Here is a 27218-nt window from a genome sequence, read left to right on the forward strand (position 1 = left end):
GCTCTGGTAGCCCCGCTTCTTCCTTCCTCATCCCTGTGCCATGTCTTTCCTCCCCCACTTTAAGGTGGTGCCTGGTTTAAGGAGGACTGCTGCATTCCCTCTGCAACACTGGTCTTCTTTGACCGCCAAGTGTGACTGCGGCTTTCTCACACTCTCCAAAGTGGAAGACTCGAGCACTATTGCCCCATGCACTGTATCCCTGCACTGTATCCCTGCACTGTCTGTATCCCTGCACTGTATCCCTGCAGTGCACTGTATCCCTGCACTGAGTCACTGCACTGCATCCCTGCACTGTCTGTATCCCTGCAGTGCACTGTATCCCTGCACAGTATCCCTGCACTGTATCCATGCACTGTATCCCTGCACGGTATCCCTGCACTGTATCCATGCACTGTATCCCTGCACTGTATCCCTGCACTGTCTGTATCCCTGCAGTGCACTGTATCCCTGCACTGAGCCACTGCACTGCATCCCTGCACTGCCTGTATCCCTGCAGTGCACTGTATCCCTGCACAGTATCCCTGCACTGTATCCATGCACTGTATCCCTGCACTGTATCCCTACACGGTATCCCTGCACTGTATCCATGCACTGTATCCCTGCACGGTATCCCTGCACTGTATCCATGCACTGTATCCCTGCACTGTATCCCTGCACTGTCTGTATCCCTGCAGTGCACTGTATCCCTGCACTGAGCCACTGCACTGCATCCCTGCACTGCCTGTATCCCTGCAGTGCACTGTATCCCTGCACAGTATCCCTGCACTGTATCCATGCACTGTATCCCTGCACTGTATCCATGCACTGTATCCCTGCACTGTATCCCTGCACTGTCTGTATCCCTGCAGTGCACTGTATCCCTGCACTGATCCACTGCACTGCATCCCTGCACTGCCTGTATCCCTGCAGTGCACTGTATCCCTGCACAGTATCCCTGCACTGTATCCATGCACTGTATCCCTGCACTGTATCCCTACACGGTATCCCTGCACTGTATCCATGCACTGTATCCCTGCACGGTATCCCTGCACTGTATCCATGCACTGTATCCCTGCACTGTATCCCTGCACTGTCTGTATCCCTGCAGTGCACTGTATCCCTGCACTGAGCCACTGCACTGCATCCCTGCACTGCCTGTATCCCTGCAGTGCACTGTATCCCTGCACAGTATCCCTGCACTGTATCCCTGCACTGTATCCCTGCACTGTATCCATGCACTGTATCCCTGCACGGTATCCCTGCACTGTATCCATGCACTGTATCCCTGCACTGTATCCCTGCACTGTATCCATGCAGGGTATCCCTGCACTGAGTCACTGCCCCTCGTGTGGGAAGCCCTTTATCCACAAGATCTTTTGACATTTTGTAGGTTCTACGCCATGAATTCTTCCTCATTACTCTCCATCCCCATAAAAGCAAAAAGTGTTCTTCCAGTTCTGCACTGGTGTATTGCCGCAGCACTGGCCGGATGTCAGTAGCACAGTACACCTTGGTAATGGGGGCTGATGCTGTAGAGCTGTATTGCTGGGACCCGACAGAGTGCTGGAAATTGAAAAAATGTACTTGGGGATCCCTCTATTCCTTGGAGAGGTGGGGCCACGGAGAGGAGGGGGCGGGGCCGAGAGGCGTGGCCCCAGGCTATGGCATACAACGCAGTATCTCTTCATAGAACACAATCCTAGCGATTTGCATAAAAGCAAAGGGCATTGTGGGAACATACATATGGCCACAATTTGAAATGTTAAACATGCCTTATAAGTCAGTAAGAAACCCTTTTGAGCGAATCATGGAAGTTGTACACTGCATTTTTGATTGGTCACATAACAAAATGCTGTTAATTGCAAAACATATATACCAGTGTGGACAGCAACAAGTATGTGCGGGTTTGGCTGTTTCTGTAGTCAGTCTCCCGTGCTGAGGCTTCAGAAAGTGCAGGGTCTGCTCACTGAAGTATGGGCTTCACTGGGCTTCAGAAGAGATCGTGCTGGGAGTGTCCTGGATGGCCCCTGCGCCTGGGGACAGAGAAGCGCTCAGGCAAGACATGTTTTGCTGGAGCGCAGCTGCATATTGCATTGGGGCCTGTGGTGCAGTGCTTCCTTACCCCCTCTGTATTTTGTCCTTAGGGCTGATGGGGAGGGTAATAGTTAAGGCCATGGTCCTCTTGATGATTCGTTCTACTCTTTCTGTCTTAGTTTGCTATGTTAACTTTCTTTGGTCGTATTGCGGCTGTCTCCCGTTTGGACCTTTAGTATGTCGTGGGATGTTTACCTTGGCTTTTCCCAGTGATTGATTGGTGTGTATCGCGGTTGCGCTACGTTCATTGATGTTTTTTGGTATGTCGATGCCACTGTGGCCAGACTTTCTAGTTATGACGTGAAGAGCCAGGTTTTGAGTAATTTCCTGAATAATAGATGGTTTCTTGTATTACGTATGTACTTTGGGTGGTCGTTCCAGGTTTTCGGGGCTTGGTGAGAGAAGGAGGATCCTCCAAGTTTTCTTTTTTTGTAGGGCTTCGGTTCAAGGCGGATGTCCATGCTTGATCTGAGGGTTCTTGTTGGTTGATGTAGCCACGGTTTGTCTCTTAGGAACTCAGCGCCTTCGTTGTGTACTGCTCTGTGCGTAATGCACATTGTTTGGAATGTATTTGTTGTTTTATTGGTAGCCAATGTAGTGTTTACAGCGCTGGTGCGGTGTGTTCTCTTCGGGGTCGTTTCAGAAGTAGTCTGGCAGCCGTGTTTTGAATGCATTGTAGTTTTTTTAGGAGTCGTTCAGGCATGCCTAGATATAGGCTATTGGCGTAGTCTACCTTGGACATGACGAGTGCGATGATGGTGGTTGTTTTGTTGGTGAACGATAGGAACGGTAACATTCTCTTTGCTGCTCGCAGGAGGAAGAAGGTGTAAGCGATAAATAAAAACATTTCAATATAGCGAGTAAAAGATGGGATTTGATTGATTTAGTGCAATAAGAGCATGAGCCGTGTGCGCTGCATTGCCCCATGACACGTCCTTCTCAAGCGCGTGTGTTCAGGGCGCCGGCAGCAACAGCAACAACGTCTCACTTCCTTTAATGAATGTGACAGGGGTGCGGGGGGCAGGGGTCCCACACGGCACGTGTCATTAGTGATCACCATGGGGACCACCTTGGTCAATGGATAGAGAGGGGCCCTTTGTACTGTGGCGTGAAAGCCATGCACTTGCCTGGTGTTGCTCCCATTTCACTCTCTGTGTAACACAATGTGGCGTGCGTTGTGTGTCGGTGAGGAAAATGTGTTAAAATCATCATTGATGAGACAATGAAGGGAGAGAGAGCTTTTGCATTTTCCATTAAGATGCTTTCCATTAATAACACGTAGGAACATAAACTGTACATTTAAAGAAATATTCAAATGTGCTCTACAATCAAATGTCTGAAGGTGTACCAGAGGAGAGAAAGGCTTAAATTCATGTTCATGTTAAATGCCACAGTTGCCTGGGCTCAGAATACATACTCCACTCATGCGGTGTTTAATCTTGCCTGCTCATCCTTATTTCCTCGTTCAAGAGAAGTTACTCCTAGAATTCTATAAGATCAACGACTCAAGGGTACATTTGGGAAAGGGTGAGTCGTTCTTCCCTAAACATCTCGCCAGATATGCAGAGCCACTCTGTGTCCCTGGGCTCTTTCCATCATCATCCACGATTGGGCAGAAAACTCCATATTGTTCTAATAATCTTTGCTGTAATAAATGTCTTGTCCTTTTCTACTTCTTACGCTGGTGGTAGGAGCCCCGTCACTGGGTCACAGAGCTTGTCATTGTTCTAGCCGGCTACCGAGGGGTGTACAGGCTATAAGGCCTGCTTGAGCAAGGCCCACCCAAAATCTGTAAAGGCCCACTGAGCAGCACTGTGTGGGAATTTACAGATGTTAATGTCCCTGCAGCGGGCACAACAATATTAGCTGCAGGCCCCACTTGTTAGACAGTCCTAGGTACGCCCCTGGTCAGGGATCTTTAGAGAGTTTTAAAGACTATAACAGCAACCCCCAAAGCAAGACTTAGCTAATATGGATGACCAGCCCTTCTGGTTTCTCTAATGGGGAGAGATCGGCCAAACCACAAAGGAAAACATGGTGGCAGTGGGGGTGGGGGGCGGGGGTTTACCACATGGTGAAGTAGCAAAAATTCCTGATTTTAAAATTAACTCAGGGAAATTAGCTCTTTTTTATAAGACATACTAACTCATTAAAGTGAGTCATTTAATAGAAATACATTATTTGTATTACAGACAATGAGACGTCAGATCAGACAGTGGAAAGCAACAAATCCAGGTCAAATGAAGAGTTTCCAGGTCACGATGGGACTATGGAAGGTGTGTATTCAAAGTACAGGTCATTTGTTTAGCCTACGAAGAGCGCACCCGGCTCGAAAGACCGCAAAGCACTATTGGCTACATTGGCGACTGGTTATCTCTAGCTTGGAGTATTGTAACAGTCTCTTTCTCAATCTACCTGCCTCCACTCTCCGCCCTCTACAACTAATCCAGAACAGGACTGCGAGACTTGTCCTTGGACTCAAGCCCTGGGATTGTATCTCTCCAGCTCGGAAATCCCTTCATTGACTCCCAGTGGATGAAAGGATTAAATTCAAAACCCTCTGCATTCTCCACAAGGCTTTCTGGGGCCTGGGTCCAAAATACCTACAGCTATCCCCCCGCAAATACCTCCCCTCTCGTGCTCTCCGCTCCTCTACCTCTAACTCCCTCGGGGTCAGATGTTTTTTCTAAGAAACAAGCTGTGGGTAGATCTCTGTCTTCGACTGGGGTCTCCCTCTGGAACAGCCTCCCCGCCACTCTAAAACTTGAGGAAAACCATCTCAAGTTCCGGAAGCACCTCAAGACCTTTCTCTTTCTTCTGCCTTCGCCCCCCCTCCCCTGCTGATCTGTTTGTTTATTTGTTTGTTTATTAATTTGATAATGCGCACCAAGCCCTTAGGCAGCCGGGCACAGCAGTACAAGAAGTCTTGAAGCTTAGTTACAGTGCCTGTCACAGACCGGTGCATACATGTGAATACAATGTATAATACCGCATATAATACAGTACAGACATTTGCCATTCGAGGAGCATGGAAGGTATAACTGTTCTCTCTTGGCACCGTGCACCTGGCCACCCTCTGTCCTCCGGGCCCAGGTACCTGCTCACCCTGCCACCCTCCTGCACTGCCTCCGGGCCACCCATGCACTGGGGTCTGTATCTGTACCCATACAGCCCCCCTTTTCTTCCCTCCTGCACTTATCAGACCCACCTTGTCTGCTGCCTTAAACCCAGCACTTGCCACTTGGCTGCACTACCACTTTTACTGATTTTATTTTTTATTTATTTATTTATTTAATTCATATTTATCCTGTTTCTCCTTTTCTCTGCACTTTCCACTTTCTCCCCCCTTCCATGCACTTTTCCGCTCTGTCTCTCCCATGCACTTGCACATTCTCAATGTCACTGGGCCTAGTAAGATTGTTGGTTTTGTTCTCCCTTGTTCCCCTCCCTTGCCTTGTTGCGCTCTGAAACACCTGTGTATGAGCGCAATATAAATATCATATCATATCACACAGGAAAATGACCAATATATGAAGCCTACAGATGGAAAGCACCCTTCAGCTGTTAGAGTTAGGTAACTACTATTATTCTAATTATTTGAATTCGCAAGGCAGACGAGTTTTCCACCTAAATTTAAGTATTATAACAGTAATCAACACAGCACAATTACAGAAACTTTGATTTCTGTAACACTGTGCAGCCTTCCTCTTTACTCGTAGCATAAGGTGCTTAAACATTTAATTATTAAACAGCTTGTACTGCATACATACATTTTTGTTTTTGCACTTTCCCTTCTCACAAAGGCAATATGGATCTTACAGAATAATTATGTTCACATATTTTCTAGGATTGATTACTAGTGGGGTGAGACCAGTGCAGGAAGATCACCTGGATGAAGGGTCTTCAGGGGTGGGAGTGGCCGGATGATGAGATGTGTTATCCTCTTCCCTGTAACACCTTTTCCCCACCCTACCAGGAGGATACCTAGGAACTCAACCCCCCACCCCTTTCCCGACACAAACACTTTCTTATGGACAGCTCAATGTGACAGAAAACTGACTAAAACCCGAGCCGTATACCTGACATGTCCCAACACAAGGGCCAGGCAGGGTCACGCAATTACGGATAATTACACACACCTGACTTCCATCACACTTCCCCACACGGATAAAAGGCGGAGCACGAAAGCATGCTCTGAGCAAGGCAAAACACACGAGGAAGCAGCAGTTCCAAGATGGCCGTTTAATACGAGGAGGAAGGCGGCGAGATCGGAGAGGACGACAATGAGGGAAATGCCCTTGCCCTTTACAATGCAGAGCTGTGACTTTCAAGAATCCTCAAGGAAAATAAGCTTAAGATCAGAGATTGCAGCTGATGAATGGTGTGGCGTGTGTCAAAGGTACACAGGGCCCTCCCGCATTGATAGCCAAGACAGGGAGAAGCAATTGCCAACGTGGTCCTGTCCTTGACTCTGACAGCAAAGCAACCCCAATGAGTCAGCACAGCCGGTGAGTTGGAGAAACTTATATTCGACCCGACTGTGTTATGCTCAAGATTTCAAGGGGTAACATTGTATGAAGAAATAGAACTTGAATACAATTGAACTTTGTGAGAACAAGATAGGTACTAGAAAACGTGTGGTCCGGCATCACATGGGTGCTCTCTCGAAGGTCTCTGTTTGGCCCCCCACCCTGAACAGGTAAGAATTATTGAACTGTGAAATCGAAGTGGTCCTGCAGTGGGTTATATTAAATCCTGTGCTGTTCAATTGCCGGTAAACTGAAATTGGTCTGAGCCCGGGACGAGGGGGGCTAATTGTTGAAAAGGGGTCTGAGCCCGGAAGAGGGGGATCCTGGGTGAAAAGTAACACACAGAGAAGATTGTTGTGGCAAATATAAACCCGACTGAGGGATGCCTAAAAATTGAAGTTGGTCTGAGCCCGACTGAGGGAGGCTAAATGTGAAAGAAGACTCGGAACCCCGCTGAGGGGATTCAGGGTGAAGAGAAAATCGCCCGACGTGAATATTGAGAAAGGTACTTTCTCTGTTGTTTATAGTGCATCAGGTCCTTTTAGACAAGAGACTTTGCATAAAAGAGACTTGGGCACAGAAGACCCTGATGTTGGTAAAAGGAACTGTGATCTCGTGCCAGAGAAGCCCAGGAGTGTGCTCTGCTTGGGTGACCCACCTTGTCCCGTGCTAAAATCATGGGGAAGGGAAGCCAACGGCCTAACATCCTGACTTATCATTTTGTGAACACCTCTTTCTTTTGTGAACAATATTCCATACAATTTTGTAGCATAGCGGTAAGGATTGGCAATCGTTTTATTTTAGTATAGGCCCTTTTTTATTTGACTAGACTCCACTAGGACTGTATTATTATTATTTGATGGTCGTAGCTTGCTCCCATCTTAGATTTAGGGTTAGATGGCTTTTTTACACCCCTGATAAAGTTCAATAAATACCCTTGAACTGTGATCACTTGTGTCTGTCTTACTTTGATACCAGGCAATCCTTACACATCCCTCCTCCCCAAGAGCCACCACCACTGCCATCGTCAGCTGGAGGACTTACACAACAAAAATAGCGCAGTACTTCCAAAGGCAATGAAGAGGACCAAGAAGGTGAGGTAAAGGAAGTGCCTACCTCCAGCACCCTGAGAGAATCATTGGTGCAGCAGTTCTTTACCACTGTTGGGAATGTATCAAAGGCTAAAGCTACCAAGTGAAATGCACTGAGTGAAATGTTGTACTCAGTCGCGGACTACCTGGATAGTACTCCTGCGGGACCACCTCCAGGTGCCGCTGCACCCAATCCAACCACTGCAATGCTCTCAGAAAGGCTGCTCCTATTTTAGCAAGTAGTACAGTGTCTTACTCGACCTCATCTTCCTCAACCAATACTGTAACCACTCAGCCTACTTCTGTGGGACACAAAATCCCACCGGCGACCTTGCAAGCGATAAAAGAGATTGTTGGTCCATATTTTTCAAAGACAACAGCCCTCTGTATATAGTGCAACACATCACTCTTCAAGGGGGAGCAATTTCAAATTGCTTTTGAAGCTGTAATCAAGGAGCATGAGCAACACTGCCCCCTACCTTACATTTAACACATGCGCAACATCTTCCCCTGTCCACCTGCCCCTCCATATTAGTGTGAGGTGCCTATTCCATCATTTCTCTCCCCACCTTACGTTCTAACATCTCCTGCAAAAAAAGAATAATAATAAAAAAACAACAAAAAAGGTTCCTTTAGGAACCACCTTTCACAGTTAAAACAAATAACTAAAAAACAAAATCATACAGTTTCCATCTACTTTACATTTCTCAGTAAAGTACATAGGGCCTCATTACACAGACGGTGGTGGACCAAGGTGCTATTAGCACCTTGGTCCATGCCGGTAAAATACTGGCACCGCCTTGGTGGAAAGGGGAATTACCGCCCTATTCCAAGGTTGGTGGGGCGGTAATTCCCCCTTCCCTCATTGCCCTTCCCCATTCCCATTTTTGCCCCATAGGGCATAATGGGAATGGGGAAGGTGCTAATTACGGCACCGCAAATTGCGGTGCCGTAATTAGCTCCCTGGTCCCTTTGCGGGTTGGTTTTTAACGCCTGCAAAAAGCAGGTGTTAAATTCTCCAACCCGCAAAGGGACCTCGTAGTAAGGCGGTAAGGATTTACCAGTACCAGTAAAATACCGGTACCGGTAAACCCTTACCGCCTACTGTGTAATGAGGCCAATAGACTCAATAAGATTTTCCAACATTTCCATTAGCATTTTGTGTTATAATAATGGAAATAATGTGGCGTTCATCCTCCATGAACTGAACAGGCACTGAAACGGGGGATAGTGGCCCAGCAGCCCAAGTTATCGGCTCAAGCTAAGTGAGGGTAGATAACGAGGGCACCGGACGGTATCCCCCGTTCCAGCCCCTGCAATGGGGTAACCCGGGGTGCTAAAAAAAAAGGATTTTTCTTACACAGCAGGACGCGGGTGCCGTCCCGCTGTAGGAAAGAAAATCCTTTTCCAAGATGGCCACCATGGAAAGTGAAGGCGGGCTCCGTACAGAGCCCCTCTTCGCTTTCAATGGCAGCCTGCAGAAAGAACCCTATGTCCATATTAAGCATCCACACACCAACTGCCACTTAACAATCTTTTACAAATCGTTTCCATCTACATTTCCCTTACTTATCCAAAAATAAGTGTACACAATGCTCCTATAAATGCACATATGCATTGTGCAGTGAGGGAAGTGCATAAATAGAGGGGCAGTATGGATGGGCAAGTGCTCATGAGAACCCAGGTGGGAAATGCCATGGTATGCCAAGGTGGGACACCACTGGGTAACTACTGGAGCAGAGGAGTCACAAGGGTGGGATGCATCTTAACCATACCATCCCTTCAACAATGTTTTTTTCTGTCAATTTCATAGATTTTTATAAGTGAAAAGGTTTCATGGTGTTACATCACTGGATATAAGTTATTAATAATTCCTCTTTTTACATGTATGAAAGAACTATGAAGCTCCTTTAAGAAACATATTTTTTGCAACACATTCTTATGTCTGTTGTTATCATCAGCGCATGCTGGGATGTAAATAATTATTCAATGGTGTACGACATAAGGCTCCACCATGACCCTAGCGTACCAAACCACCCCTATTATTCACTGCATCTACCCTACATCCTTGTTCAGTGTCCACTATACCATAATAATGTAACCAATGGCCAGTGCTCATGGCTTGCAGCCAATGCTCAGTCTCCATATCCATGAGGCATAGGCTTCGGCCGTGATGCATGCCCCAATATGTAAATGAGAGGAATCTATATGATCACTGCGCCGCCCGTAACTGTAGCGACAAAAATGTCAACGCCCAATACAGGGCAGCGCAGTGATCAAATAGATAACTGTATAAGTGTTCCCTGGCCCACATTGCCTTACCCAAACCCCCCACCCCAGTTAACTTAGCAACGCACCGTTCTGGGTAAGCCGCCGACTCCCCGCTATCCCATTTATGCGGGTCGGAGCTGACGCCGCAGGGTGCTTTTTTTAATTTCTTTTTTTACTGTCTTGCCCCCGCTTACCACAATGATAAGCAGAGGACACCCCTGAAAACCCTGACTCACCTTACTACATCCAAGGAGAGCAGGGAACACCCCTGCATCGCCCGCTCTGCTTGGGTGCAGTAATGGGAGTCAGTATTTTGTCGCAGTGACTACAGGGGTGCACAAATGAGGGCGACCTTTTAGTACAGTTTGAATGAGAGTACACATTTGCGTTTGCCGAGGGCCAGGCCCACTACCCAGGCACCAAATGTATATCACTCGTTTTTCTACTTACATTCTTACACTTTGGAAAAATAAAACACAAGACATATTTCCAAAAACATTCCTGCAGGTCCTTGCTAATGCTTGTCGCACACGTTAGTTGCAATCTAGTCCACCACTCCAGGCTGTGACTGCAAGCAGAATATTTGTTCCCATTGAAACCTATCTCTTCGGCCATGCCACAAGCCCCAATAAGCAAATTACAGTACACATTTCTCCTTGCTGATGGCCAGGCCCACTGCCCAGACACCAAAGTTATAACACTGTGTTGTGTACTTACTATTTATACTTAAAAAACAAAAACAAACATAGGACATATTTGCAAAACCATGCTTCCCAGTTATTGCTAACCCTCTTTGTGCATATTTAATGAAATCCCATCCAGCACTTCAACCTGTACCCACAAGCACATTTTTCCACCTTTCAAATCTATCCCAATTTCAAAAACCGTTACCACACAGCCGGTCCCCGGTGGACATGGCCACTTTAACCCCATTGGTCATCCCTTATGGTTGTGGCCAGTAGCCAGATTGTCCGGGTAATTACCTTATGCCAGGACCCAGACAATGTGGCCACTGCCCATGGCCACAGGCTACACCTCAGTCACCAAAGGTATATCACTATTTTTTGTACCTACATTATGATACTTGTCAATAAAGAAAACACTGACACATTAGCAAAGCCATGCTTTCAGGTCCTTGCCAATGCTCCTTACACATGTTTTCTGGAAATCCGCCCCCGTTTTATTTTTTAAGAAACTCATGGTGGCAACAGTAAAGACAGACACAAGTGATCACAGTTTAAGGGTGTTTATCAAACTACATAGGGAGGGTGGAAAAACACCTAATCTAAACCTAAATCTAAGATGGGAGCAAGCTTCAACCATCAAACAAAAATAAGGCAGTCCTTGTGGCGTACTGTCAAAGTAAAAGGGCCTATACTAAGAAAAACCTATTGCCAATCCTTACACTTAATACAAAAGAAGTGTGGGATAATGTCTGCAAGAAAGAAGGAAGTGTTCACAAAGAATAAGCCAGGATGCGGTACTTGAGGTCTCCCTTGCCCACGTTTTCAGCACAGGACAAGGTAGGACTTTGGAGCACAGCACACGCTCAAGCTTTCCGAGCAAGAGATAACAGTTCTGTTCTCAGCAATCAGGGCCTTCAGTGGTTAAGTCTTTTTTCTGCAAAAAGTCTTGTGCCGCCGCAGGCTTGACATATTCAAATAATAACAAGCAAAGAGTTCCTTTTCACATACGCCTTGGGTGAGGCTTTTCACCCCTGGATCCCCTTTTTCGGGGCGCAGACACCTAGAATGTTCCTTAATGAAACCAGGGCTTCTGATAGTTATGTTCTCTTGTTTTCGAGGACCTCTCAGGTTCAAAGTACCAAAACAAAAAAGTTCAACAAAAAGTTATTCTCTATGTCGGTTTCACTCTGGTAGGGCATGCATTCATAGTCTTTCTTTCTGGCATTTTGCTTTGTTGCATTCACGGGTCGGTAGATGTTGGCTTCTCACCCTTTGATCCCCCTCTTTCGGGCTCAGATCGGACTCGACTGCTCACCTCCCTCGTTCGGCTTCACGGTGACTTTCAATGCAATTTATTGGGTGACTTTCACAAATCCTAAGGTCTTTTTATACAGTTGAATGTGTACATCCCTCAGCCGAGTTCACTCTTGTCAACACACTGTATTTCAGGACTTCAGACTTTGCCACTGTTTTATCGGCATCCCTTGTTCGGGTTCACTCTTGCCAATCTTGTTAAACATGCTGTATTTCGGGACCTTTCCATTCAACTCTTACTTTTTGTATTTGTATTTGTATTTTATTTATATAGCGCACCAAGTCCACAGGCATCTGGGTGCATTTCTCACGGTTACAGGCAGTGTATTTACAGTTTTGTAACAACATACAATACGAAGCAGGAATATTTACAGTCACATCAGATCATTAGTTACATTACGCATGGTTATTAACATTCATTGTGAAGGAGCCAGGCTTTAGCATTGTTTCTGAATTTGTAAACATGTGGGAATCACATTCACATTCACTTCACATTCCTTACGATATGGAATTCACTTCCCTTAGTTTCACAATCATCTGCCTGTCAAAGACTTTTGACTGTACAGGGGATTTTACAAGACCCCTGTATGACCACTTTGCCCCACTTTGTGCTTTTCCCAAGGCCTTGTGGTTATGATAGTTTCAACAATCAGGTAATCGCCCAGAGTTTCCTGAGTGAGCACCCACATGGTGCTGGACTCCTTTGTTGCTGGTTTTCCCCCTCCTAGCATCAATAGTTCTTTTACATTTTCACAGTTCAATTAGCCGTTTGCTACTTTTTGTTCAACACAGTTTGTTTTCTTATCGACTCTCCCCTCGACTCACTGGCTGTGATGTACGGGCTTTCTTTCTCTTTGAAGTCAAGGTTGGTACCAAGGAAACAAGCATCTCTCCCCAGCTTGGTTATCAGCAGAGGAGGGTCTTGTGTACCATTCACATCTGCTGCAACAAACTGTTTTTCGCGGTCTTACCAATCCTTCTGCAGAGGCTTCACAGGCTTTGGTCAGAAAGGGCAAGGTGCTTACCCCTTGTCACCCTCTCCGGCTGTGCCATCTTCCTCCTCCTCTTGAACTGCTATGCTAAGTTAGCTTTCCTGATGTGCGGTCTGCTTTGCTCATATTGTGCTCTCGTGCTCCACCTTTTATTCCAGTGGGGAAGGGATAGGGCGTCAGGTGTGTGTGGTTCTGCTTAATTGCCTGACTCTGCCTAACCCAGGTGTTGGGACATGTCAGGCAAATAGCTCGAGTGTTAGTCCATCATCCTTTGTGGTATGTGAAAGTGTTCACGTCGGAAAAGGGGGGGTAAAGTGTTTGTATATCCTATGTGGTAGTTTGGGGGAAAAGGTGTCATGAGAAGGGATATACCGCGTCTTACCCGTCAGTGACCCACTCCCTGTGGAACTCCCATCCAGGTGATTCTCCCTCACTGGTCCACCTACAGGAACTGGATCCAAAAGCTATGGCTATGTCCTGGCCACCTGGATGACTGACCCCACGGGCTAGTCAGGGAGACACCTTCAGGTTTTTCACAATATGTACATAAAATAGTCATATAACTTAGCCTCAACTTGACAAAATTCATTCATACTTTGTACAAACATTCAAGCTTGGGTCTATAATCTTTCTGAAAACATTTGTCCACATTCGTCAAACTGCAACTAAGTTATAAGCCATCTAAGAATGTTGAGATCCCCCTCTCATTTAGCCCCCTTCTTGACAAGATCGCACCAAACTTTCCAAAAACATTTATATCTGGATCTGAAATCTTTTTGCAAAGGTTTGTGCAGATTCGTCAAATGGCACCACATTTCTAAGCCTTTATAATATTTAGCCCCCCCCCTCATTTTGTTCCCTCTTGACAAGACAGCACCAGATTTTCCAACACTATTCAGAATCAGGTCTAGAACGGAATATCAAAATTAAATGTATTTTCATTGAGTGGCGTCAAAGTTATAAGCCATCCAAAAACTGGTTTTCACCAACCATGTACTGCACAAATAAGCACAGATGCCCCCGAATATCTAAGATGTTTGCGGACATTACAGGACTGTCCCGGACTGTTTACGGACTTCGGGATGAAAAACACCTGTTTTGTGGCTTCTTACGGCCATATCCCATCCCGTCCCCAGCACCCTCAGCTCCCCAGAGATTGTTTCATTAGTTTGACAAGTGCAATGTGTTTTTTAATATGTTTTTGTACGATGTTTGCAGAAACTGTTGGATGTCCGTGAATCCAACATGGTGGGCATTTCCAAAAATCTGACGCACCTCAAGCTTTTCACCATCCAATCAGCAGGCATGTCCGATGTCCACGGTCCTCACGTCGGCCCCTGGACCAATCGGAGGCCCGTCTGCAGACCAAATAGGGAAGTCTGTCCGCAGATTGAACCCAGATATCACTCTTTTTTTTAACCTACTCTTTGTCATTTAAAAAAAAAATTCTGGATGGATTTACACCAGATTTACATAGGCACACTTTTGGGACCAAATCGCCGCTCCTGGCTGCAAATTTGGTGAAAATCCATCTTGCGGTTTGGGCTGTAGGCGTGAGCAACAAAAAAAAATCCCATTGCGTCTATGGGAAAAAACACACATTTAGGGACCCCCCTATAACTTTGCCCCCCCCCCCCCCTCAATGAAACCTCGCCAGACTTTGCAGGATCTATTTGACGTGGCCATATACTTATTTTGCTACGTTTCGTGAGGATTTGTTTGGGGGAGGGGGCCAAGTTATAAGCCAACCGTGCTCTTTGTATGTTTTGAGCAACTTAACCATAACGACAGTGCTGCTACTGCAGGCCCTGTAATATATATATATATATAGTGTTTTATCGTTGTCAATTTGTGAACATTTTATCGCTGTCCATTTGTGAACATAGATGATGAAATGACAATGTAAGCACTGATTTCACACTCCCATTAACATTTTGTTAATGTGCGTTTCCTCTAGCGCCCAATCAGAAGCCTGCGATTTATTATGTCAAGGAGTGCTCAGAAAATGCACGAGAAGCAGCGACACTGGACCATGTGACAGAAACTACCCTATAGAGCGGCCTTGCCAGCAATAACAGAATATTCTGGAATTTGTTCACCATGTTTCACTGGAGGGTGCTTGTGCCATGAAACACCGCACAAGATGCTCGAAGCACTTCTCACAAAAAGCAAGTAGGGCTAGAAATGTACGACAGTTTAGCAAAAGAAGGGACCCCACGCCGCTCCTGCCGGCGCTATGACTGATGTGGTGTGGAGTGATGTGGAGCGGAGCAGGCGTCTCTAACATGCAGCCGGCCATGGTGGTGTTGACACCACGTTTCTTCCCGCCTCTGCCTTCTTCGTTTTTCACATTATGTGAGAACCACTGCAAGCAGCCCTGCCCTCCTGCGCTCCAAGACAGGGCAGAATATTTCTGGAGTATGAAGACATTATGGAGCACGTGCCATGTGATCTTATGCAGGATGGACATGTTAACCCTTTCGTAAAGCAACAGCATCAGAGAGATGCTTTCAAGTGAATGACAGAAATGGAGAATGCGGCCAGCAGACCCTGAGAGACCACCCTCATTCTGCTCATTGCGCCGGGCACGTACACCCTAACCCCATAGAGACCGAATCCTGGTGCGTTGCTCTTCTGGGGGCAGTTGAAGAGCTCAGCGTGGAATTGATAGGGCGTGCATCTAGCTTGCAGCATAGGGCCAATCAGAGCCCAACAGGGGGGCCCTTACATGGAACATTTCGGCCAAGTACACTCCTGTCATACAACTTTTTTCCGTTCCCATTTTCAAGAACCTCGTGAAGCAAACTTTACCTTGAAGTCTGTCCTGATTCATGCAAACTTAATTTTATAACTTAATTATTTACAGCATTCATTGTTTTATGCATTTTGTAGATTTTTTTATTTGTATGTTTTAATGCATTATGCAGAGTTCTTCACAGATTGTTTAATACATAAAGACACGAAAATAAACAAAAATAATTTCTTTAATAAACATTATTCCCATTGGTTTTGTGAGTCTTAGATTGACTATGCTTGAATCCACCATATTGTGGTTGGGTTTCATTGAGGGGTGTATTCCCCCTTTACCCTGCTTCCTCTTCACCCTGAAGACAAGCAGTGAGACGTCCCCTTTACAATAGGAACACAAAATGGGTCCCCACCTTGGAAAGCCACGTCGGGGGCAACGTGCTCGCCTCGGCTCAGCTATGGCTCGGGAGGATAGCTTAGGGGCAACGTGCTCGTCTTGGAAGCAACACGACACGGAGCACCACAGGTTCGATCCCCATTTCCGCGCTTAGAAACCTCTGGGTATTAAGCGCGTTATAAATAACCTATCACATCATATCATATCAATGATATTGCCAGTAGCCCCACTATCAATCTGGGGCTTCACATTACAAGATTCCCCTGGATAGACACATGGGGTGCCTGGCGAGGGGCTGTTGGGCAAGCCACCCCCTGGGAGGGGCCCTGGTCTACACTGGCTCGGTGTCACTAACGTCGGTTATATCATCTTCTTCAGATGAGAAAGCAGATTCACCCCCTTCCCCCAACTCCTCACCTTCCACTTTCTTCTTAAGTTTTCCTTCCTTGTGTCTTGAAGGCTTCTCCTTTTTTTATGAAGATAAGGACGCCCTCGATAGGATGCCACCGTGCCACTAAGATAAGGGCAACGGGGGCGTTCCCACCGGGAGCGCCACCCAGGGGAAAAAGCCAAAGGCACAAAAAACCCCTAAAGTCTTCCTTCTGGTAGAATTGACGAAGCAGACTGAAGCGCTGGAGAATGGTAGGTGTTGGAAGAGTCGACCAACCAACCGGCACAGGTTGGAACCAGGAGCGCAGCGAGGTACCAGGGGAACACCAAGGCAGTTCGGTAGGTAAACACGGGACTGTACACAGTAGATCCAGCAAGGTACAAGGGAGTAGAAAAGGCAGTCCGGAGAGCAGGCAAGGTCAGTAAACCAGCAGATCCAACAAGGTACAAGGGAGTAGCAAAGGCAGTCCGGTGATCAGGCAGGATCAGTAAACCAGCAGATCCAACAAGGTACAAGGGAGTAGCAAAGGCAGTCCGGTGAGCAGACCAAGGAAGAAAGAAAAATAAGGAAGAAAGGAAGATAACCGGTAAGTAGTAAGGTAAAAAGGACTAGAGCAGCAGAGGACAGAAAAAAGGAGGAGGGAAAAAGGAAAGGAAAGGTAGGCAGCAAAACAGGGAGGAAAGAAGGGAAAAAGCTAACTAGAATCAAGGGAGAGGCAGAGTAACCCTAGCAAGGCAAGAAAGACGAGAAAAAATGCTAGCGGGTACAACACGGGAGCGGCAGCAACACAGGAAGGAACCCGGAACGTTGCAAGGCGCACGTAACCCGGAAGCGGTAGAATTTATACCTCCGGCCACATACGCGCGCAACGTCCCGGACGGCGCAGGGCTCTCCGAGCAAGAAAATCAATGACGGACTGTCTCGCCAGCGATCCCGCGCCAGCGATTCCATACCCGCCATCTCTGCCGCGATGTGACAGTATGCCCCCTCCTAGGGAGGCCTCCCCCAGGTTTGCCAGGATGGAAATGATAGAATCTGCGGACTAAAAGTGGGGCATGGACGTGAGAGGCTGGTTCCCATGAATTTTTGGACCAGTGATAACCCTTCCAACGTACCAGGTATTCCAACCTACCCCGACGATAACGGGAATCACAGATTTGGGCAACCTCAAATTCCTCCTGGGTAGAATTTGTGGGCAAGAGGGTTCTTTTGGGCTGACGAGACCAAGTGTCTTCATGAAAACATTTCAGTTGAGAAGCATGAAACACTGGGTGGACTCTGTGCAGGCCTTTGGGTAGTTTTAATCTAAAGGCCACCGGGTTGATAACTTGAGTGATTTCGTACGGACCCAGATATCTAGGGGAAAGCTTGGAAGGGTGTGCCCATCGAGGTAAGTATCTCGTGGATAACATTACACGAGAACCCACCTCCCATCTAGGGACCGGGTTGCGATGTTTGTCGGCCTGAATCTTGTACCTCTTTTGGGCTTCACTAAGGTTTTGTTTGGCCTGCAGATGAACGACCCGCAATATGGCGAGAGTGGAATCTACAGTGGGTAAGCTGGTAGATATGTGTCAAGATTAGTCAGGCGAGTACAAAGGCAGCGAATATGGCAAGGGAAATGTGCACTAAATCACACAGTGAATAGCTTCGAATTAAACTACGTGCACACAGGAACAACGACTCATGTATGCTAGAACCCAGGAGTGCAAATAGAGTGTGACAACAAAACCAATATATGAAAAGGTATGTGGGGTAAGCACCTGACCGCGAGGAAAGTCGGCAAGCGCCTTACCACCAATTGCTGTTACAGGTACTGACAGCGCTAAACCCACGTGGAGGGCAAGCAATGACAGGATCTGTGAACTAACACTCTTGATGGTATTAAATAAGGGAACTAAAGAACTGTACTCACGAGGACGAGATAAACCTCTTGAATGTCAGCTAGCCCACGAATCCTGTTGATGAAACTGGGACCCAGAAAGGCTAGAACAGCAATGGGAGGAAAACTAAATACCTAAATTGGAATAGTGATTACAAATTAGTGAGGAAAACATAAGCATTCACACAGGAGCTAGCTACAACCGCACACCACACCTAATAATCAAATGGGAAAAAAATGCAGAAGTGCAATGGAAAACATGGAATGGATCCCAATAGAAAGTAAGGATCAGGAGCAGGGAAAAACGAAATAACCAATGCAAACTTCTCCCTACCCCTCCAAGGAAAAGACAGGAAGCTAATCTAAGAGGAAGGCTAAGGCCTACGGGTTTACAGCAGCAAAGGACAGAGTCAAAGAAATATAGAACACAGACAAACTTGGCTGCATCTAAAAGGGGAAAGCACTGAGAAATGCTGCCTGCAAACAGAGGAAGACAAAAAGGGAATCAAGGGAGCAGAAATCAATTAGCGCATGAATCCGAGATTCAGGGCGGAGGAACAAGAAAACAGGAACTAAGAACTAGGTACAAAGGCAAGGAACAAGGAACAAGGGACTAGTCACAACAGGAACACTGCAAACGATGACCAGCGCTGGACTGAAGTAAGACTGAGGCTTTTAAAGCTGCTTAACGAGCACACGCCTCAGGTGTACTGATTGCTGCACCTGCAGCCACAGCTGTTACCTATCCTCCACCCAACCTTGTCCTGCAAGGGTGGAGGTGGAGCAGTGGGCCAGGCATTCTGGGAAGCATAGTAATTTGGTTAAAGAAGCATGCTGGCTGCCAAAAACCTGGAATGGATCCGGAAGGGAAGTAGCTTGGAAAATAGGGATTTAGCGCTCCTAATTCATCACAGCACTGTAGCATAAGGTTCGGAGGAAAGGTCCAGTGGGGAATAAACCCCAAATCATGCCCCCAAGTGGTGGGAACGGGAGCGAAGGGAGCGAGTCGTGACAATATGTTAGAGACGGGCAGTAGGGCATGGGGGTGATAACCGTAGTTGCAGTTGCAGAAAAAAGGGGTTAGACCGAGAGTAGAATGAAAAGAGTTATTGTAAGAGAACTCTGCCAGGGGTAGTAGAGAGACCCAATTATCTTGTTGTAGGTTCACATAGCATCGCAGGTATTGCTCCAAGGTACCATTGAGGCGTTCTGTTTGTCCATTGGATTGAGGGTGGAATCCGGACGTCAAGGCTCTCTCTACTCCCTATCGGTCGCATAACTTCTTCCAGAATTGAGAAGTATACTGGCTACCCCGATCAGAGATGATCTTCTTAGGTACCCCATGGAGACGGAAGACATCCTTGATAAACGTTTTGGCCATGCCAGCTGCTGTCGGGATACCTGGTAGAGGAGAGAAGTGAGCCATTTTAGTGAAATAATCGATCACAACCATGATGCATGTGCACCCTTGGGACGGAGGTAAGTCTACGATGAAGTCGGTTGAGATGACGTTCCAAGGACCATCAGGAACGGCATTGGGTTCCAAAAGTCCTATTGGTCTTAGACGGGTACTCTTACTACGAAGACAGGTCATACAGGATTGTACATAACGGTTCGCATCTCTTTTCATATTCGGCCAGTAGAAATGTCTCTGCAGATAGTTCAAAGTGCCTGTGGTGCCCCTATGACCAGCCATTTTGGAATCATGACACCAATTTAAAGCCAGTTTCCAGAAGTAGGAAGTAGGCAAATACAACTTGCCTTCCACAAGGTAGAGACCCTCCTTGATGTCGTATTGGATGTTGTGAGGGTGTTTCTCTAACTCAAATTTGCCTCCTGAAGCTTCTTTCACTTGACTCAGAAACGTGGTTAGTACTCCTATCCGTCCTGGAAGAGGAAACATCAGATCATGAGCATAATCAGGTCCTGACATGTAGTCTCCTCGGCGGGACAGAGAGTCAGCGACAAGATTCTGACGCCCTGGAATGTAGGTAATATCAAAATCAAACTGGGCAAAAAAGTGGGCCCATCGAGCTTGACGTGTGTTATAACACTCAAATTGTCGCAGTACTTGTAAGTTCTTATGATCGGTTCTGAGAGAAAATGGATGTTTACCTCCCTGTAGTAGATGTCGCCACTCCAAACAGGCCGACTTCATGGCCAATAGTTCACGCTCAATGACGGAATAGTTCTTTTGGCTGGCATTGAGGGTTTTAGAGAATTAGGCAATCGGGTGTTCTACTCCTTGATGTTCTTGTAACAGAACCGCCCCTATGGCAGAGGAGGAGGCGTCTGTCTCAACAATGAAGGGTTGGCCTTGATCTGGCTGTTGAAGGATGGGAGCGGTACAAAAGGCTTCCTTGAGTTGGCGAAAGCTGTCTTCAGCCTCGTTGGACCAGGAAAACGGATTAGAAGATTTCTTGAGCAAGGTGGTAATGGGTATTATCCTGTGGGAGAAATTGGAGATGAATTTTCGGTAAAAGTTTGCCAATCCTAGGAACCTTTGTACCTCCTTGATAGAGGTAGGGGAGGGCCATTCCAGGATGGCGGATACCTTGCGAGGGTCCATGGCAATACCCTGACTTGACAATATGAATCCCAGATACGGAATAGAGGCTGCAGAAAACACCATTTGTCGAGCTTGACCGAGAGACGGTTGTCTCTTAATCTCTGGAAAGCTCTTTGACATGGCCTTCATGTTCTTCTGTAGTCCTGGAGTACACTAGGATATCGTCGAGGTAGACTATGGTGGTCTGGCACAGTAAATCTGAAAATAGCCTGTCCATAAAGTGATGGAAAACTGAAGGGGCATTTACTAATCCAAATGGCATCACCTGGTATTCGTATAGCCCCATAAGACTCCATAAGGAGTCCTGAACGCTGTCTTACATTCATCCCCCTTTTGAATCCGGAGAAGGTGGTATGCATTCCGGAGATCCAACTTGGTAAAAACTGTGGCGCCATGAACGGCTTGAATGATTTCGGAAATGAGTGGCATTGGGTATCTGTCTTTAATGGTCACCTTGTTCAGACCCCTGTAATCGATACAGGGTCTTAATTCCTGTGAGTCCTTATTGGGGATGAAAAACAGCAAAGCTCCTGCCGGAGATTTCGATGGTCTTATGAGTCCATTGGCCAAATTGTTATCCAGGTATTCCCAGAGGAAGTGTCTCTCTCTGAGTGATAGAGGAAACATCCTACAAAACGGGACTAATGCTCCTGGGACAAGGTCTAAACAGCAATCTTCAGGTCTGTGAGGAGGGAGTTCGCTAGGAGATTTCTCAGTCACTACTTCAGCGTATTCCTGGAGGTGATGAGGAAGACAATGGATGAGTCTGGAGTCGTAGATACTGGTGGTCTGGACGGTCTCGAACCTTGGCTCTGGAAGGCATTTGGCCTTACAGAAAGCAGACTGAAAGCTCAGTATGTTCTTAGTCCAGTCTATGTGAGGGTTATGTCTTCTGAGCCACCCTATCCCCAGTATGATAGGGAAATGAGCTGCTCGAATGATATCGAATGAGATCATTTCAGAATGCTGCTGAATGCGTAGGTTTAGTTCTTCAGTGGTGTGTGTGATCAGGCCGGAACTCAAAGGTTCTCCGTCAACACCCTCTACCTTCTGGTCCTCTTGTTTAGCCAGGCGGTTGATACCCTTCTGTTCTGCCCACAAGGTGTCGATGAAGTTGCCGGCAGCGCCACAATCGAGCAAGGCCTGGGTTAAAATCTCAGTCTTGCCCAACGTTAAGGTAACAGTAAGAACCATCAGCCGGGAATCCTCTGGAGTACTAGAAGAAGCCACCGATAGAGTTGCATAAGGACTTGAGATGGCCCCTCGGCAGTGCGCCCTAACACTTACCGAGGGCACTCGTTTCCCGAGCGTCTTGGTGGGACATCTGGACAGTCACGCAGCAAGTGATTAGAGGCTCCACAGTACATACACATATTGCCATCTCGTCTCCTCTTACGTTCCTCCGGGGTGAGTGGGGCTCGAGCTGTTCCTATTTGCATTGGTTCCTCTTTGCCTTGTCTAGAAGACGGTACAGAGGAAGGTGACTGAGTCTCAGGGGGTGTGTGACTGAAGAATTTGGTCTTCTTTCTTTCAGACCGCCGTTTTGACAGTCGAAAATCAATCCGAAGAGGCAGTTATGAGATCCGAAAAAGATGTTGGGGGATCTATTCGTGCCAACTCGTCCTTGAGATCCTCTCTCAGCCCTCGACGAAAAATGGCGTACTGAGCCTGTTCCTGCCAGCCAGCTTCGGCGGCTATCTGCTTAAAGGTGGTAATATAGGAGAGTAAGTCTGTGGTGCCCTGTCGGATGTCCAAGAGATCTTCGGAGGCCAGGAAGGTACTTTCCGTACGCAAAAAGGTCTGTTGGAGTAAAGTCTTGAAATCATCATAATTCTGTAGTACAGGATCGGGTTGGTTAACCAAAGGAGTGGCCCAAGCCAGGGCATTACCCGTCATGTGGGTAATCATGAATCCTACTTTGGCATGATCTGAGGCGAATGTCTGAGGACGGAAGGAAAAGTGCAGATTGCATGCATCGAGGAATTCCTTTACTCGTTTAGGCGAACCATCGAATTTGCCTGACACCAAAGGAAGCGAGGGTAGATCTGAAGAAGGTCATTCTCTATCAGTCATTCTTTGTTGTAGTGCTGCATTGGCAGCCTTAAGATTCTGAACTTCCAGGTTAAGGTTTTGGACGGCAGCTACAAGTTCCTGTACTTGCTGTGGAGTTGCCATCTCGGTTTCTTGTTGGCGTTGCAAACTGTCACTAACGTCGGTTATATCTTCTTCTTCAGATGAGAAAGCAGATTCACCCCCTTCCCCCAAATCCTCACCTTCCACTTTCTTCTTATGTTTTCCTTCCTTGTGTCTTGAAGGCTTCTCCTTTTTTTATGAAGATAAGGACGCCCTCGATAGGATGCCACCGTGCCACTAAGATAAGGGCAACGGGGGCGTTCCCACCGGGAGCGCCACCCAGGGGAAAAAGCCAAAGGCACAAAAAAAACCTAGTCTTCCTTCTGGTAGAATTGACGAAGCAGACTGAAGCGCTGGAGAATGGTAGGTGTTGGAAGAGTCGACCAACCAACCGGCACAGGTTGGAACCAGGAGCGCAGCGAGGTACCAGGGGAACACCAAGGCAGTTCGGTAGGTAAACACGGGACTGTACACAGTAGATCCAGCGAGGTACAAGGGAGTAGAAAAGGCAGTCCGGAGAGCAGGCAAGGTCAGTAAACCAGCAGATCCAACAAGGTACAAGGGAGTAGCAAAGGCAGTCCGGTGATCAGGCAGGATCAGTAAACCAGCAGATCCAACAAGGTACAAGGGAGTAGCAAAGGCAGTCCGGTGAGCAGACCAAGGAAGAAAGAAAAATAAGGAAGAAAGGAAGATAACCGGTAAGTAGTAAGGTAAAAAGGGCTAGAGCAGCAGAGGACAGAAAAAAGGAGGAGGGAAAAAGGAAAGGAAAGGTAGGCAGCAAAACAGGGAGGAAAGAAGGGAAAAAGCTAACTAGAATCAAGGGAGAGGCAGAGTAACCCTAGCAGGGCAAGAAAGACGAGAAAAAATGCTAGTGGGTACAACACGGGAGCGGCAGCAACACAGGAAGGAACCCGGAACGTTGCAACGCGCACGTAACCCGGAAGCGGTGGAATTTATACCTCCGGCCACATACGCGCGCAACGTCCCGGACGGCGCAGGGCTCTCCGAGCAAGAAAATCAATGACGGACTGTCTCGCCAGCGATCCCGCGCGAGCGATTCCATACCCGCCATCTCTGCCGCGATGTGACACTCGGATCCTCTTTACATTGGGCGAGTGGAATTGTTTCATGATGGCTTTGGCGAACGACAGGGACAACACGGGTATGGTTGGCTCGGTTCTCCTCAGTAAAAGCAGCGGATAAGTTTTGTCCTTCGCTCTCTTTCTTCTGGGAGGCGGGTACCCCTGGTACTACTGAGTTGCATGGGTTCAACTTTATTACTTCCTAAAGAGTCTTTATCAAAACGAGGGTCAACCCTTCGGTTTTCCTGCCGCCTTCTTTCCTCCTGTCTCTCATTATTGCTCGATCTACTCTTATTATCGTGGCTAATTATTCAGAAAGGGTTTCTGGGGGTGCTACGATTTGACTCATTGCATCCTTTAAGTTGCCGTTTAACCCTCTAAAAAGATGGCCAGTTGAGCATCTTCAGGCCAGGTGGTTTGCGGGATGAAACCTCTGAAATGATTGATATAGGAGAGGGGGTCTCTATCACCTTGTCGGATTTTGAGCAGTTCCATCCATTTGGATTGCACTGCACATCGGTGACTGAACATGGCTTTAAATGCATCGTAAAACCCTGTTTAATCCTCAAAAAAAGGACTCTTGCTTTCTACGTATGGGGTTACCCAAGCTAAAGCAATCTTCTCTAGATTAAGTAAGATGAACACAACCTTGGTTTGGTCAAAAGCATAAATTACACGTTGGAAGAAAGATTTTTCTCACACTCTAAAAAACTGCGCCACACAACTGTTGAAGTGTATAAATTCCAAAATGTTTGCCATAATATATCCAAATTATCAAAAAATGTAAGAACACAAAAATGCCCTATTGGATAACACGTGTTTCAACACTGCAAGTGTCTTTTTCAAATCAGGGCCAATTGCGACCTTCAAGGTCAAACAAGAAATCAACCACCAGACAAGGTAATAACCCTGTGTATGCATAATCCATTAGTCAGTCATGGAACAAACAAAAAGAATGAAAAAATATAAAGCAAATCACAGAGAAAAAACAGGAGGGGTGGGCTGGGGATGAAAAGGGGGTTGCAGAAAGACAGGAATAAAAAAATTGACATAAGATCAGTTTCAGGGCTCCCTTTACACATTGCACACAAATGCTTCTTCCTGTAAACAACATTTCACTGTGAGTCATGTGCACCTCTCGTATGCTGCGTTACATAAGGTAATCCACATGGAATTAGTTAGTAATTACTTTCAGATTGAGAGTAAATTATTGTTGTAACAGTAAGCAAACATAAACATAGGTGTAGTATGTTTTCAAAATGAAGCATAAAACCAGGGTAATGTATAGGTGGAAATATGATTATGTTACGCTGTCGACTGGTTAAATTGCACCAGTCTGCTGGAAGGACCTTTGTGAATATCTCACTAATTTGCTTTAAGTAAATGTTCAAAATTTTCCAAGAATTCTTCAAAAATAATAATAAGTTCAATTAGTTGTAACCAAAAAATCTTTTATTTAGAAATCTGCATTTGTCTGAGGCCTTTATCAAGCATTATATTGTCCAATGCATTTCGGTCTGTGCTAGACCTTCTTCAGGGACTATTAGTGATCAAAAGATAAAGAATAAAAAATAAAGATCATGTTATCTAATATGTTAATAACAGTATACATTTTCATTTAATCTAATACAACATTTTACATTGTACTTAAAGTTTGCTCCAAAATGTACCTGTATTAAACGATGCTTCTAATCTTAGGCCTGTTTGTATTCAATTCCTTATTGGAGAATTATCCAACTCTGCTTCACTCAAACATGCTTGTTTATATTTTGTTATATGCCCTTTGTGCAGCTTGCTTCTGTTCTTGATAATCTAAATGATAACCAATGTATACTTTAAATTTCAGCAAATATCTAGTCACAAATGGTTCTATCAACCAGAAGCATCGTTTAATACAGGTACATTTTGGAGCAAACTTTAAGTACAATGTAAAATGTTGTATTAGATTAAATGAAAATGTATACTGTTATTAACATATTAGATAACATGATCTTTATTTTTTATTCTTTATCTTTTGATCACTAATAGTCCCTGAAGAAGGTCTAGCACAGACCGAAATGCATTGGACAATATAATGCTTGATAAAGGCCTCAGACAAATGCAGATTTCTAAATAAAAGATTTTTTGGTTACAACTAATTGAACTTATTATTATTTTTGAAGAATTCTTGGAAAATTTTGAACATTTACTTAAAGCAAATTAGTGAGATATTCACAAAGGTCCTTCCAGCAGACTGGTGCAATTTAACCAGTCGACAGCGTAACATTATTTCATACCTCCCTTTGCAACGGGGAGGAATCTGGCGACAGGACCAAATACTTTACTAAGTTTAAATTACTGAATTAACTTACAACGTAGTGCCCACTCTATTCTTTCTTTAGGTGGAAATATGAGCCTTACCTAAAAGTAATTGCATCTGGGTTCGGGTTCCCATAGTTTGGGTCTGTGGGATAAATCCCTCCTGTGAATGAAATCAGTCTGTTGGTCAACTCGCCACAGAACCTCAAATGCGAATTGCCAGAAAAAGTCTTCTCCGATTGATTTTCATTTATGTAGGCTTCCTTTACACCGTCGTGGCTAATTTGAAAATCGAAATATTCACGTGCTTGTAGTGCAAGAGTCTTAAAAAGCAAAAATGAAATTGCCAAAAGGAAAATAACCTGCCTGGCAGAGATGTAGGCTCCTGGCCCCACGCATTTCTGTTTCCCTGCTGGTTTTAAAGTTTAAATGCGCACTCAAGTAGCGCTTGGTATTAAGTCAGGATTCCCAAGGATGGTTCCCCACACGGGCTTCTAACTAATCGTAGGGACACCTCCTTGTCTACTTGGCGTCGTTGCATGGTTGGGGCTAACCTTCAGAGAGTAAGGTTGGTCTCCTCGAGTCGGCTTCAGCAGCATTTTGCAAATCTGTGGTTTTTTAGCGTTCCTATAGTCGCAGCTCGTTCATTAGCCGAGTTTCTGTTGATACAATGGGCAGCATATTTTGGGCTGCCAGATCGTAAGGTCCGTTGGATTACAGGCGAAAGTGCCCAAGTTATATGAGTTAATGTTCGAAATACGG

General features: G+C 46.1%; 1 protein-coding gene across 1 annotated transcript in view; it reads left to right on the plus strand.

The window, feature by feature from the left end:
- The window catches only part of CRTAM (cytotoxic and regulatory T cell molecule), a 237065-nt gene extending 221115 nt beyond the window's left edge, over window positions 1-15950 (plus strand). Inside the window, exons 14-15 of the mRNA XM_069614085.1 lie at window positions 4266-4349; window positions 14914-15950. Of these exons, the coding sequence (XP_069470186.1) occupies window positions 4266-4349; window positions 14914-15011 (182 nt within the window). The 3' untranslated portion in view covers window positions 15012-15950. The remainder of the gene's footprint in view (window positions 1-4265; window positions 4350-14913) is intronic.
- Window positions 15951-27218: the final 11268 nt, after the last annotated feature.

Source organism: Ambystoma mexicanum, chromosome 9 (assembly GCF_040938575.1).
Source record: "Ambystoma mexicanum isolate Mex_15411 chromosome 9, UKY_AmexF1_1, whole genome shotgun sequence".
NCBI classification, from domain to species: Eukaryota; Metazoa; Chordata; class Amphibia; order Caudata; family Ambystomatidae; genus Ambystoma; species Ambystoma mexicanum.